The sequence below is a fragment of the Heptranchias perlo genome, chromosome 5 (assembly GCF_035084215.1).
Source record: "Heptranchias perlo isolate sHepPer1 chromosome 5, sHepPer1.hap1, whole genome shotgun sequence".
NCBI classification, from domain to species: domain Eukaryota; kingdom Metazoa; phylum Chordata; class Chondrichthyes; order Hexanchiformes; family Hexanchidae; genus Heptranchias; species Heptranchias perlo.
Window position 1 is genome coordinate 43,355,843 of NC_090329.1, and position 14,976 is coordinate 43,370,818.

General features: G+C 38.5%; 1 protein-coding gene across 2 annotated transcripts in view; it reads right to left on the minus strand.

The window, feature by feature from the left end:
• The window catches only part of nbas (NBAS subunit of NRZ tethering complex), a 293,872-nt gene that overhangs the window by 269,411 nt on the left and 9,485 nt on the right, over nucleotides 1–14,976 (minus strand). For both annotated transcript variants that reach the window (XM_067984290.1, XM_067984291.1), the window contains exons 2-9: nucleotides 11,045–11,093; nucleotides 10,238–10,274; nucleotides 9,770–9,847; nucleotides 8,644–8,691; nucleotides 7,682–7,725; nucleotides 6,458–6,591; nucleotides 5,342–5,475; nucleotides 3,832–3,930 (exon numbers count right to left, since the gene is read on the minus strand). In XM_067984290.1, coding sequence (XP_067840391.1) covers nucleotides 3,832–3,930; nucleotides 5,342–5,475; nucleotides 6,458–6,591; nucleotides 7,682–7,725; nucleotides 8,644–8,691; nucleotides 9,770–9,847; nucleotides 10,238–10,274; nucleotides 11,045–11,093 — 623 coding nt within the window. The remainder of the gene's footprint in view (nucleotides 1–3,831; nucleotides 3,931–5,341; nucleotides 5,476–6,457; nucleotides 6,592–7,681; nucleotides 7,726–8,643; nucleotides 8,692–9,769; nucleotides 9,848–10,237; nucleotides 10,275–11,044; nucleotides 11,094–14,976) is intronic.

The following is a 14,976-nucleotide window of genomic DNA, read 5'->3' on the forward strand; positions in this document are numbered from 1 at the left end:
ATAAGCTTTTGGAGCATTACTTTTTCTTCCACAGAACATGTTAACTGGTGTATGCCTTTTTTTAAATCACTAACACAGATGCCCAAGAATATTTTTAAATGTTTTCAAAGAAAAGTAAAACTTGCATTTCTTTATTATTCGTTTTATTCAAAGACACATCACAGAGCGCTTTACAGAATAGTGGATATCAATGGACACTAAGCCCACGAAAATAGGTAGAGCCATGGACGGATTTGAAGGTGTGGGCGACAATGTCAAAGTCAATTCTCCGGGGCACAGGAAGCCAGTGGAGCTTGGCGAGGATAGGATAATGGGGATGTGAGCTTTATTGCTGTAAGAATATTGGTGTGGAATTCTAGGTGACTAGTAGTTTATGAAGGGTGGAAGCAGGAAGATCAACAAAGGGTGTGTTGGGGAATTCTGGTCAGGATCTGTAAAAACATAGAGTATGTGTTTCAGGAGCAGAGGGAGAGAGATAGAGGAGGAAGCAGGTGCTGTTGTACAGGTGAAAGAAAAAGAACTTCTCCCTGAAAGCATCTTACAGACACATCTCTATCCTGTGCACCATGTCCAGCTCCACAATCAAAGATGGGGCAGAAAGCTTGGGAACAGGACTTAGACCACCTGTTAGAGATACGGAGACAGACCACCAATATTACTACTTACAGTTAAATACATGAAGACCAAGTCAAGAGCTAAGCGATTCCACAACCAACGGATCAGATCCAAGCTCTGCAGTCCTGCCACATCCAGTTGTGAATGGTGGTGGACAATTAAACAACTAACGGGAGGAGGAGGCTCTGTAAACATCCCCATCCTCAATAAAGGCTGAAGCGTTTGCAACCCTCTTCAGCCAGAAGTGCCGAGTGGATGATCCATCTCGGCCTCCTCCCGATATCCCCACCATCACAGAAGCCAGTCTTCAGCCAATTCGATTCACTCCACATAATATCAAGAAATGGCTGAGTGCACTGGATACAGCAAAGGCTATGAGCCCCGACAACATCCCAGCTGTAGTGCTGAAGACTTGTGCTCCAGAACTAGCTGCGCCTCTAGCCAAGCTGTTCCAGCACAGCTACAACACTGGCATCTACCCGACAATGTGGAAAATTGCCCAGGTATGTCCTGTCCACAAAAAGCAGGACAAATCCAATCCGGCCAATTACCGCCCCATCAGTCTACTCTCAATCATCAGCAAAGTGATGGAAGGTGTCGTCAACAGTGCTATCAAGTGGCACTTACTCACCAATAACCTGCTGACCGATGCTCAGTTTGGGTTCTGCCAGGACCACTCGGCTCCAGACCTCATTACAGCCTTGATCCAAACATGGACAAAAGAGCTGAATTCCAGAGGTGAGGTGAGAGTGGCTGCGCTTGACATTAAGGCAGCATTTGACCGAGTGTGGCACCAAGGAGCCCTAGTAAAATTGAAGTCAATGGGAATCAGGGGGAAAACTCTCCAGTGGCTGGAGTCATACTTAGCACAAAGGAAGATGTTAGTGGTTGTTGGAGGCCAATCATCTCAGCCCCAGGACATTGCTGCAGGAGTTCCTCAGGGCAGTGTCCCAGGCCCAACCATCTTCAGCTCCTTCATCAATGACCTTCCCTCCATCATAAGGTCAGAAATGGGGATGTTCGCTGATGATTGCACAGTGTTCAGTTCCATTCACAACCCCTCAAATAATGATGCAGTCCGAGCCCGCATGCAGCAAGATCTGGACAACATCCAGACTTGGGCTCATAAGTGGCAAGTAACATTCGCGCCAGATAAGTGCAGGCAATGACCAACAAGAGAGAGTCTAACCACCTCCCCTTGATATTCAACGGCATTACCATCGCCGAATCCCCCACCATCAACATCCTGGGGGTCACCATAGACCAGAAACTTAACTGGACCAGCCATATAAATACTATGGCTACGAGAGCAGGTCAGAAGCTGGGTATTCTGCGGCGAGTGACTCACCTCCTGACTCCCCAAAGTCTTTCCACCATCTATAAGGCACAAGTCAGGAGTGTGATGGAATACTCTCCACTTGCTTGAATGAGTGCAGCTCCAACAACACTCAAGAAGCTCAACACCATCCAGGACAAAGCAGCCCGCTTGATTGGCACCCCATCCACCACCCTAAACATTCACTCCCTTCACCACCGGCGCACAGTGGCTGCAGTGTGTACCATCCACAGGATGCACTGCAGCAACTCACCAAGGCTTCTTCAACAGCACCTCCCAAACCCACGACCTCTACCACCTAGAAGGACAAGAGCAGCAGGCACATGGGAACAACACCACCTGCACGTTCCCCTCCAAGTCGCACACCATCCCGACTTGGAAATATATCGCCGTTCCTTCATCGTCGCTGGGTCAAAATCCTGGAACTCCCTTCCTAACAGCACTGTGGGAGAACCGTCACCACACGGACTGCAGCAGTTCAAGAAGGCGGCTCACCACCACCTTCTCAAGGGCAATTAGGGATGGGCAATAAATGCCGGCCTCGCCAGCAACGCCTACATCCCATGAACGAATAGGTAGAAATGGAAGCTGAAGAGAGCAATGTCACAGAAGCAGACTGCAGAGAGAAACGTTCATGGAAAGTGGAGTGATCAACAAATATTGACAGCAGCAGAGAGGATGAGGAGGAACAGCCAGCTGTGGTCAGTCGCATAAGGCGCCATTGGTGACTTTGATTAGCACAGCTTGGGTGATGTGGATGTCGTAGATGACTGACTGGAGGGCTTTGAACAGGATGTGGTAAGAGAGGTAGAAGCATAGTTGCAAGACAACAACACATTCTGAAACTGCTGTTCATTCAAAGTAGCATCAATGACAATCAACATAGTTAACTAGAACTGGGACTAAAAAACCTTTGTTTGCTATATAAATGCAAGTTGTTGTGTTAATCACAAAAGAAATGCCATTATATTAATACTGGTTTGGTTAGTTGATATGCTCCACATAGTTGACAGTATATGCCTGGAAAGCAGGTATCCCTAAAATAATTGTCAGCAACCCATGAAGAACTGTATACCATGCACCTACACAAGCTGGTTACACAAGAAGATAAAACTCAGATTTTGTCAATGAAATGTGTCCTTGATTGAAAAGAGAATAATAAATTTGTTATTGTGTATGCTTTTTGACCAAACCAAAACTAAATGTTGGAATGAAGACCCCCGAGTTAATTTTATAAATTAATCTGTTGCCATCACTGAGACTTTTTCACTTTTTATTCAACTAAAAAAGTTCAGTAGATAAGATAAAAGTTCAATGCTATATATGCACCAAAAGGTTATAACCTATCTTTTCTCTTTACAGGTGCTGACTGTCCTACTGTTTATTTCCAGTTTTTGTAAGTTGAAACAGACTATTTTGCAAGATTCCATCACCAGTACACTACAGCTACAAGTCTTGGAAACCACAATCTGTTGGAACAATAAGAGCACTCTGTCCTTTTATCACTTGTCAGTGAGATTTCTATTGCGTGCACTCAGTATATTTGCAGTTCAATTTTGTTGTTAGCATCCACACAAGCTAAGCACATTTCATTATCTGATCACTTTTAGGCAGATTAACAGCTCAGAATCTGAAGAGACACAATATTTGAACTGAAGTAGTTATACACACAGACAGTGATGAATTAGGAATGTGTATATTCAGTATCAGATGTTTATCCAATAGGTATCCAAAATAGATATTAGAAAGGTACTCCATGTCTGCCTAAGCTTATTTCAACAAAGGTTTTCTAATATTATATTTTTGAATCATTTCCGTTCACTTACCAACTATACAAGAACACGTTTACAGTGCCGAAAAAGGTATAAAAACATATTCACCTATGGCCACAATGGTAGATCACCGTAATAACACCATGAGAATAATGGCTGTTAAAGTTGAAACTGTGACTTTCTTGGTAACTTTGATGGGTGCCAACACTGCAAGGGAGAAAAAGAAGTGACCCAAATATTTCAGGATTTTGGAAAATGTTCAATATAATGAAGTCAGAGTACCGTGCACATTAAACCAACAATTTCAAATTATTTTTCCCTTCTGCTAGCACATCCATGAACTAAACTCCAACCATTTCCAATGGAGTATAGCTGTAAGGGTTGTTATTTCAACAGACTTAATAATCCTATTAAAAGCTGCATAAGAAAATGGTATTGTTATGTGGGACATCAAAATCCTGGCACTCCGTTCCTAACAGCACTGTGGGAGAACCTTCACCACACGGACTGCAGTGGTTCAAGAAGGCGGCTCACCACCATCTTCTCAATGGCAATTAGGGATGGGCAATAAATGCCGGCCTTGCCAGCGACGCCCACATCCCATGAACGAATAAAAAAAACATTTGATAGGACTTTTTGACTACTTGAATTTCTGAAGAGAAGTGTTATCAAATAAAGAGGGAAAAGTACAAACTCAAAGAGCGCCTCTTAGTTCAAACTAGTCTACAAACAAACATGTAATCTGCTAATCACTGTGACTTGGATGTCAAATTGAGACTGCAAGTCTCATAACATGGATAGACAATACAAAATAATCAAAGTAAACAATATCCATGATTAAGCTTTGCAGCCCACAAGTGCAACCAGTACATAATTCAAATATTCAATAAGTTCTAATTTAGAAAAAGGGCAAAAAAGAGAATCAAATGATTTCCCATGGAAAGGATCATGAACTATTCATGAAATATTGATAACTGAGCTTCTGTTGAAATGGCTAACACTACTTATGGATTCAGATGTAGACAATAGAAAGCTTGAGATGGATAATCAGGTGGATTTGCCATCTGATTATCCATCTCAGATGGCAAATAAAAAGCTTCTGTCGAGAACATTAGATTTATCCCAATAGTCCATTTACTGTCTCCATTAGATGTATCCTCAGCACGCTAACCAATGATAATATGAAACTCTAGTGGCTATTTAAAAAGTAATGCGTAGTGACAGAAATACTGATGGTTATTAATATTTTAGACAAACTTTTATTTCTGTGTCTATCTTAGGACAAACAGACCTCACGATTTAGAGATTTTCACATTCTTAAAGGTAATGCTAATTAGATAAAAGTTACTGCTTTATTTAAATCCAAACAACTCCATTTCATTTACCAATAGCCTGCAATAAATTCTTCAGTGAGGTACTGATTTTGTACACCAATCATTAAAAATAAGTGACTGTAATGTCAAAATTAGAAATGATCAAGATCTGCACCTGCCACCAGCTCAGGCAGTATTGGTTTGGTATTGGCTTAACTAGATGGGAAGAGGTACCCATATATCCGTACAGCTGGAATGTCATGCAGTAAAACACTCTAGATCAATCGCAAAAGTCTACATCTTACCTTATAAGGTAACTTTTCAGCTGCCCCCGATAGTTCACAACCAGAAGCTCTGTTGACCACAGAGCACTGTCAGTGGACTCCAGGAAGATCAATCCTGCCACAGCATAACTAAGGTCACCTGCAAAGCTGGCAGCCTTCAAAGAAATTAAAAATAGGTCATTTCTAGGTTATATTTTTCATTCACTACTCAAAAATTTGTAATCCTTTAGCATTTACTTTAACAGCATACTGAAGGCCTCTCACATTTTACAAATATTGTATTTTTACAAATTTCATAGTCTAGCTGCAAATATTGTAGACAAAAGAAAAATACCAAAACTATGAAACAGGTACCATCTCTTTCTCTCCCCCTTCAATTTTTTCATGATTCTCTCCCCTGATCAAACATGCTTGGACTGATAGGGGGGTTAGCATTTGCTGATTGCAGCTCGAGCCTGAAGATATGAGATGCGTCGGAATAGCCTGGGCGACTTGTCCTCTAATGTTTTCCTCTCCCTATGTGGAAATGGGAAATGCCTGGCCCGCTTAGTTTTTCAGCCCAATAGCTGAGTTATATCTCTCTGCAGCACAGTACCAATACATCGCACCAACCTGTACTAACGGCAGCACTGACATTTTGTTTTAAATTGCAAGCTTGCGGTGCTTCTGATTTTGGCATTATGACTCTTTAATGCCAACACCACATCCCATTCAATGAGTTTTATGCTTTAAATTACCTGCAAGGACAGTCACCAACATTCAAGATTGGAAGTGCTGCATTGTACAACATTTAATTTAGTCAGATAATAGATATTTTTAACATTCTATACATTTCTGTAAAGGAGCAATTTAGCCACTTTACTAAATCTTTACTGATTTAATGTGCTAATACATGGTGATAATCATAAAAATTAAAACTGTGCACGTTCAGTTGTTGTGAAGAATATTTTAAACTGCTCCTTTTGTCCCAATAGCTTCCCTAGAAACCTATGTTTTTAATCCATATTTATCAGGTGTATTCTTCCCAGAAGCTGAATGTACGTAACAGGCAAAACACAGGCATTTTACTTTCAAAGTCTGGTACTTTGTGCATTCACATTTAGAAAAAGAGTTTTACAAGACAAATGCCAGCATTACCGGTAGAATGATGAAAAGTTCACTGCCCATCAAGTCAAACACTCTCACTGTGCCTGTGCTTTCAGCATAAGCCAACAGTGTGCAATCATGATTCCATGTCACACGACGCCACTGCGGGTGGAGGTCTTTTGGAACTAGTGTCAGAAATCAAGAACAGTAGTTAAAATTTCTAAACTTTTGATATCCAATAAAGTCTCACCATTAATCAAATATATCAAAGCTGTGCGTTAGGAAAGTCAGTTTTCAATTCACTGCCTGGAAAACTGCTTTAAAAAATTACACATTAACTAGATCATTTATACAGTGTTAGTTTCTTCAAGCAGTTCCATAAAGAATGACAATACAGTGACTCTACTACCCTAGTTATCCCTCAGACTACTTCACTAAAAGATCTGCAATACACATCGTCCACGCTGGGATTGTAATGGCGATCAGGACACAGCTTGGAAAAATTGGTTCCCCCTTGCCACTAGCAATGCATATAGGCTATAACGTAATTCAAAGGAATATACTGTAGTTAATGATTAACAAAGAACACTGCAGAAAACATCACCTGTGACTCTCTTCCCAGCCCAGCTAAATCACAGTTTTGACTACTAATCATAGAATTTTACAGCACTGAAAAAGGCCATTCAGCCCATAGTGCTTTCAGAAATAGCTATCCAATAAGTTCCCATTCCCTTGCCTTTTCTGCCCCACTGCATTTTATTTTTTTCCTTTCAGACATTTATCAAAAGTCACTTTTAGTATCATCAGTCAGCCACAAACATTTGAACAAATCTCAAAATATCACAACTTGAAGATGCCTTAAAGATTACTGAATTACAACCAAAGAGTATGTGAAGACTTTCAAAAGTGCCCTGTTCCGCTTATCTGCTAAAAGTGGCTACGAAACACACCAGCCGTAAGATAAGCAACGGGGATTACTTGGGCGGAATATGTGTAATGGAGGGTATTTTTTCAACTAGGCAAATAAGATATCATGACACAGATTCTCAAGTAGTAATTAATCTACTCAAAGATCAAACTTGGAAGGTTAACCACATGTTGGGCTATTTTTACAGTGTTTGCTTTACTTTTGCACATTTAAAGAATCAAATATGGACATTGATTACCATCAAACCTGGGAAAAAGCAACAATTAAATCCCACCTTCCAGGACTACTTTAACTGGTAAGACCCTTTAAGCAGAGTAATGAAGAATTTTAATTGTATAATACACTACCTATACATTTTCCAATGACAGAACCAAATTCATCTCTTGCAGATCTGTAAAATAATTTGCCAAAATTAATGATCAATGCAAATTTTTATCCAATTACTTTATTCAGAATTAAAAATTTGGGGACCCTAAAGTGTTTCTTAGAGCACCTGCATCAACAGATAGTTAAAAATTAACCTTATTAGGCTCAGTTCATAAACACAATGTGTAACTGAGCTATGCAGACCAAGTTTGATCCTCCTGTCCATGCTAAGTTAGCTGATTTCAGTTGGGGCAACAGTAAGGCCAATTAACCTCCGCATCCCTGGACTGGAATAAAAGAAACAGAATAAACACAACCAAGGTTTTCACTCCCCAGTAACTTCTGCTAGAAGTCTACAGAAGTGGACATTGGGTGAGGGGAATGTATGGTGTGCCTGCGATGTCCCACTCGCGAATAGCCTGCAGCACTCAAAGTCCAGAATCACAGGTGGAGAATGGCCACTTGAATAAGGTACCAAAGAATGTGCATGGAACCATACCCATCATGAATCAGCAACTTCAGAATAGAAAAAAAAACGGAGAGGGAGAAGTGTGACAAAACAAAAAATTGCATTCCCCCCTTTGGGTTCCAACAGTTGCCTCCTCCAGCCCACACATCCAAACATATAAATGGCCAACAGATATTCTGAACTGCAAACTTCTCTGTAATCAGTCAATAGAAGCTATATTTTGATTGGAGAGTAACCCTTAGTTTTTTTAAAAAAACATTTCTTTTTTGGGAGAAAGAAAAATTAGTAGAGTTGAGCACCTACAGTGGTCTATCAAGTAACCCAACTGAAAACTGATGAAAGTCCCCCAATAAAGTCAATGAAGAATCCAAACATGTGACTTATTGGTAAAAAGGACACAACTTCACCTGTAGTTACCAATCACCCATTAAAAAATAACATCAACCAGATTATTTTATGGATACCATACAGTACCTGATCTCAATACACTGGTCCTGAACCACTGCCAGAAACTTCCCATTACTGTCAGAAAACAGGAGATAATTTAGTGCAAAATTTTCATGAATCAAAGCACTGAACTACAAACATGACATCCAATTTCTAAATCTTTTTACCATTATACACAAGATAGCATATGCCTTCAGCAAACTTGCTCATTAATAAATGAGTTTTAATCATACAAAAACTTACTTTCATGAAAATGCAAAATAGTCCAATCAAGAGTTTAAAATTGTACAAGCATTAATCTCAACCATCCAGACAAAATGTTATGCATCATTCAGGGAAGTTTTCAGGCCATCGCTTACTAGCACCTTGAGACGTTTTACTACGTTAAGGGCGCTATATAAATGCAAATTGTTGTTGGTGTTGTAGCCACCTAACTGTCTGAGACATGGTGAAAATTACAACCCAATGGCACTGTTAACTGCAAAGCAATGTTACAGACACTAAAAATTATTTTTAAACTTTTTTTGGCTATGGACTTTTTTTTTATAACCAGCTTAATCTTGGCTCATTATAGTTTGTTAAATGTTTTGTGGTTTCCACTTCTTAAAAAATCCACACCAACTTAAAATTAATAGATCTATTATGCTGAAAATGTTTCACTCATTTTCAAGCTATTAGTTGACAACACAAATAGAAGAATGACATAATATAGATAAATTCTGTAGTTACTCATTTTTGTGAAACCTCTTTATCATCAAAAACTTCCACAGTAACATGAGGTTTACAATACCTTCCTTCAAAAGAACATTAATTGTATTCGTACATTAGGACTTATCATTTAAACTCAATTCTTTAAAAGACAATTGCTGCCAATGCAGGATTCAATCTTCGCCATGTATACATTGATCACATTTTAATTTATTAAAATTGTTACTATAAAAATTTAACACAGACTAGTACAGTATCTTTTGCAGACCTTATTGAACAGAAAATGGGCTCATTCTGAAATATGCAATATTCAAGTCATTAGCACTGAAGGCTTCTCAGATTACTATAATTGAAAAACTATATAGTATTTTAGCTCCAATTATAGAAGGAAATGACAATATAAAGAAAAAAATTAAATGATATATACATTAACTGAAATAATTACCTGGCTACAACAAGTTGCCAATTGATCTGTTTACTAACCAACTGGACAAAACTAGGAGAGAGCAAAGAGCTGGAAGAGCTGGAGGAGAGAGAATTCAAAAACTGTGTGATTATTTTAAAAAATCTTACACACATTAAGAAAACAATGTGGTACTGAATAAACTTTACATGAATGTAGGTGCACCAACAACACAGTGAACTGACAATTGGTGTTATTGCTTAAAGGTTTTAAAAAAAAGAGCAACAAACAAGTCCCACAAATAATAAAAAAGTGCAACTTATTCTGACAAGTTAAATTGTCCAGAAACTGTTGTTATTTGATTAAGTAAATGACTTAAAAACACCTTTGATCTGCAACAGGGATCAATAATAAACTAGTGAAATAGCTTCAAAATCTGTTTAACACACTCCCGCTCCCTTCCCCAACCAAATAAAGAGAAAATGCAAGGAAAATATCAGTCGCACTTACCTATATCCGACATACTGAACCACAAATTTAAAGGGACCTGAATGCAAAGAAAATTGTTTAGCGATTCAATAATGACGACTGTATTTATTCATACCATTGTTAGTACTTTTAGATGCACAAAGTCAATATTTAAAATGCAAAGTATTAGATCGCATTATTTTTGTAATTGTAAATATAATGCACAAACTTGACTTGTTTACAAATCTGACAGCTTTCACTATTTATTCAACAGTTCCAACATAATTCAACAGTTCCAACATAATTGGTTAGCAGTTCAGAATATAAATATCTCTTCTTTCAATTTAAAATATATTTCTGAAGTAGAGTAACATAAATGTTGTTTCAGATTAAGACACCTTGTAACATAAAATTTAAGTGTTACTGTTAAGACTATAAGAAGAAAAAAATGCCAAAAGTAACTCGCGAACCAACTTCCTGATAAAGCCATCAATATGAAACATATGCCCAGTAGTGGTGCACAAAAATCAGTTCCAGAAATAAAATTAACTTGCATTTGGGGGATGCAGGTTTAGTTTTTAGTCTCCAAGATCGCATACAGTACCACAAACCAACTTCAATTGACAAACACAGATTGGACAAAACTCTCCAGGGAGAAAATCAGTTCACTGCATTTACATTTATTACATTGCTAAAACAACTATATAGTTAATGTAACAATAGCTTTAACTAAGTAATAAGCCTCATCTATATTTATTTCATCTTTAAAAACTCCCTCTCTCAAAAGATGGTGTTGGGAATTTACTCCAGTTTGTTCACTGTGATTTGCAGATTCCAAACATCACTTACCAGAAATGGTCTTTGCAATAATGGATCCACGTTCTCGGTTGCCTCGAGGCTATAACAAGATAAAACAAAGCATTAAGTTGCAGATTATAGTAATCACTTGATGCTTTCAACAGCATTGTTTAAAACTTAACAAAATTAAAAATCCTACCATTTCATAGCATGATATATCACAGCATCAATAGCCCATTGTAGCCTTTAGGTTTGGATTATGAAAGATGCCAGTCTGACAGCATAATAGATTTCACAAATGTTTGCTTGAAAACTTTAAAATTAAAAGTCATTCACAGTTACAGTTGATATTTTCCCTACCCAGTTCACTCCTTTTGTTCTGACAAAGTGCTAACCTGAAACATTAACCAGATGTTCATTTCCTTTTTTTTAAACTCCAAGCTCTGGTACTTGACCAAGTAAACTGAGGATATTAGTCTCTACTGGTTCATTGGACACTTTCCAGGACTGGTGGACACCACAGAATGTATACTGTACTGCTACACTTCACTGCATCTTTACAACGTATTACTTTTTAATTGATGTTTATCAGTTAGATAAACTTGCTCCATTGCCTTAAAGTATTTTTGGCATCTTCTTGGTAAGGAGAGGTGCTTGTTCACTAGTCCAGTGGGAATCAGTTTTTTTTCTAAAGATATTCAAACATTTTGGTTTTTAGTTAATCAGGCACCTCAATCCTCAAATTTCAGATGTCAAAAAGGGCAGCATGATTGCCAATAACTTGCAAGTGGCACATCAGTGTGTAAGTGATCTATTAAATAGTTCAATCTTTAATCAAAAAGGCTCTGAGGTATTTTGTTCCAAAATATAATAGTTTTATTAAGAAGTTATAAGTAGCAAAGATATTAAAATATAAGAGTACAATTAAACATACTAATAAGATGTTGGAATACAACCTGGCAAAGTTTATCACCATACAAGGTTCCGAGATGCACATCTCGAAGCACCTTCCAGTTGAGCTGTCCAGCCTCGCTTCGAGAATGTTCTAATAAATACGATTTAATTTTCATCTTATATATGTTTTTAACACATTAGTTCTATTATGGGGTCTCCCATCAATCATTCCCTCTGTCTCATGGAGTTGCCAGCCACTTCACTCCCTTTACATTTCAGATTCCACACAACATCTGACATCATTACCTCCTTCATGATTAGTTGTCTCTGACTTATCATGGACACGTATGTTTGCCCAAAGCAGCCTCTATTCTTTCTAAACTATGGTCAAATCCCTTTACTCATCTTATACATGAGATAAGAATGACACAGCTCATTACTCAAGGGTGCCTCATTTATACAAAATGACCAAAAGCCTGTGACGCTAACATACAGAGAACAGACCTTGTTCTCCGGAAAAGCTTATATAATGTTCTTCCTAGCAATGTTAGCAAAATTAGAAAGTTTATATAATACTTCTCTTAAACAGTGTAAGGAAAGGGTTAATCAGACTGTCCTGAAGCCTACTAATGATTTTTTTATATTGTAGTAATATTGGCCCAGAATTTGCTGAAAAAACAATGGCGTCTGAACGACACATGCCACTATTAACGTGCAAATCAGCCAGCAACTTTTAGTGAGGAAGAGATACCCTGTGAATTGCAAATCGCCAGAAGTTGCTGGCCGATTTGCGCCACTCTGCCGTTAGCTTCACGAACACGGCATCTCGTCCTTAGTCTCCCCGTGATTTTCATGCAGTTGCTGCATTTGCACGTTAATTGCTCATTAAACTCGCCACAGAAAGTTAATTAACAGCGCAAGTACCCTTAATGACTTGATAATTGTCAATGGCTGCCAATCAACCTCTCGCCCAAAAAGTAAACAATTGAAAGAGCAGAGTCTCATTCCTCAGGTTGTGAATTGTTGTTGGAGATTTTTAAAATGTCAAATTTTACTTTTTTTTTTCTTACTTTTCCTTTATGTCTCTTTTTTCCATCTCTCTCAAGGAAGCAGTGCAGGAAAGTGATTGGGGTAAGGATAACCAGATTGTTTCAGGAAGGGACACAGCGTACAAACAAAAGAGTGCACTAACAAATGGGATCTGTGTAAGAAAAAAATGGTAATAAGACAAATAGGATCACAGTACAAAAAAATGTTAAGATGTCTAAAAACATTAAAAAGACAAATCTAAAGGCACTGTATCTGAATGCACGAAGCATTCGTAATAAGGTAGACGAATTAACAGCGCAAATAGATGGAAATGGAAATGATATAATAGCAATTACAGAGACATGGCTAAAGGGTGACCAAGGCTGGGAGTTGAATATCTAAGGGTATTCGATATTTAGGAAGCACAGGCAAAAAGGAAAAGGAGGTGGGGTGGCGTTGTTAGTAAAGGATGGCATCAGAGCAATAGTGAGAAAGGATATCGGCTCAGAAAATCAAGATGTAGAATCAGTCTGGGTGGTGTTAAGAAGCACCAAGGAGCAGAAAACACTGGTGGGAGTTGTCTATAGACCTCCAATCAGTAGTGGTAATGTAGGGGATGACATCAAAAGGAAATTAGAGATGCATGTAACAAGAGTACTACAGTAATCATGGGTGACTTTAACCTGCATATAGACTGGCCAAACCAAATTAGCAATAATACTGTGGAGGATGAATTCCTGGAGTGTGTACGAGATGTTTTTTTAGACCAGTACATTGAGGAGCCAACCAGGGAACAGGCTATCCTAGATTGGGTATTGTGCAACAAGAAGGGGTTAATTAATAATCTTGTTGTGCGGGGTCATTTAGGGAAGAGTGACCAGAACATGATAGAATTCTTCATTATGATGGAAAGTGAAGTAGTCCAATCCGAAACTAGGGTCCTAAATCTAAACAAAGGAAATTACGAAGATATGAGGAGTGAGTTAGCTATGATAGATTGGGAAACTTCATTAAAAGGCATGACGGTGGATAGGCAACGGCTAACATTTAAGGAACGAATGCATGAATTGCAACAATTAAACATTCCTTTCTGGCGCAAAAACACAAAATGAAATGCGGCCCAACCATGGCTAACAAAAGAAATGAAGGATAGTATTAGATCCAAAGAGGAGTCATATAAAGTTGCCAGAAAAAGTAGCAAGCCTGAGGATTGGGAGCAGTTTAGAATTCAGCAAAAAAGGACCAAGAGATTGATTAAGAGGGGAAAATAGAGCATGAGAGTAAACTTGCAAGGAACAAAAAAGGAGATTGTAAAAGCTTCTACAAGTATGTAAAAAGAAAAAGATTAGTGAAGACAAATGTAGGTCCCTTACAGTCAGAAACAGGAGAATTTATAATGAGGAACAAGGAAATGGCAGAGCAATTAAACAAATACTTTGGTTCTGTCTTCACAGAAGAGGACACAAATAATAGAATCATAGAATTATAGAAGTTTACAACATGGAAACAGGCCCTTCGGCCCAACAAGTCCATGTCGCCCAGTTTATACCACTAAGCTAGTCCCAATTGCCTGCACTTGGCCCATATCCCTCTATACCCATCTTACCCATGTAATTGTCCAAATACTTTTTAAAAGACAAAATTGTACCCGCCTCTACTACTGCCTCTGGCAGCTCGTTCCAGACACTCACCACCCTTTGAGTGAAAAAATTGCCCCTCTGGACCCTTTTGTATCTCTCCCCTCTCACCTTAAATCTATGCCCCCTCGTTATGGACTCCCCTACCTTTGGGAAAAGATTTTGACTATCTACCTTATCTATGCCCCTCATTATTTTATAGATTTCTATAAGATCACCCCTTAACCTCCTACTCTCCAGGGAAAAAAGTCTCAGTCTATCCAACCTCTCCCTATAAGTCAAACCATCAAGTCCCGGTAGCATCCTAGTAAATCTTTTCTGCACTCTTTCTAGTTTAATAATATCCTTTCTATAATAGGGTGACCAGAACTGTACACGGTATTCCAAGTGTGGCCTTACTAATGTCTTGTACAACTTCAACAA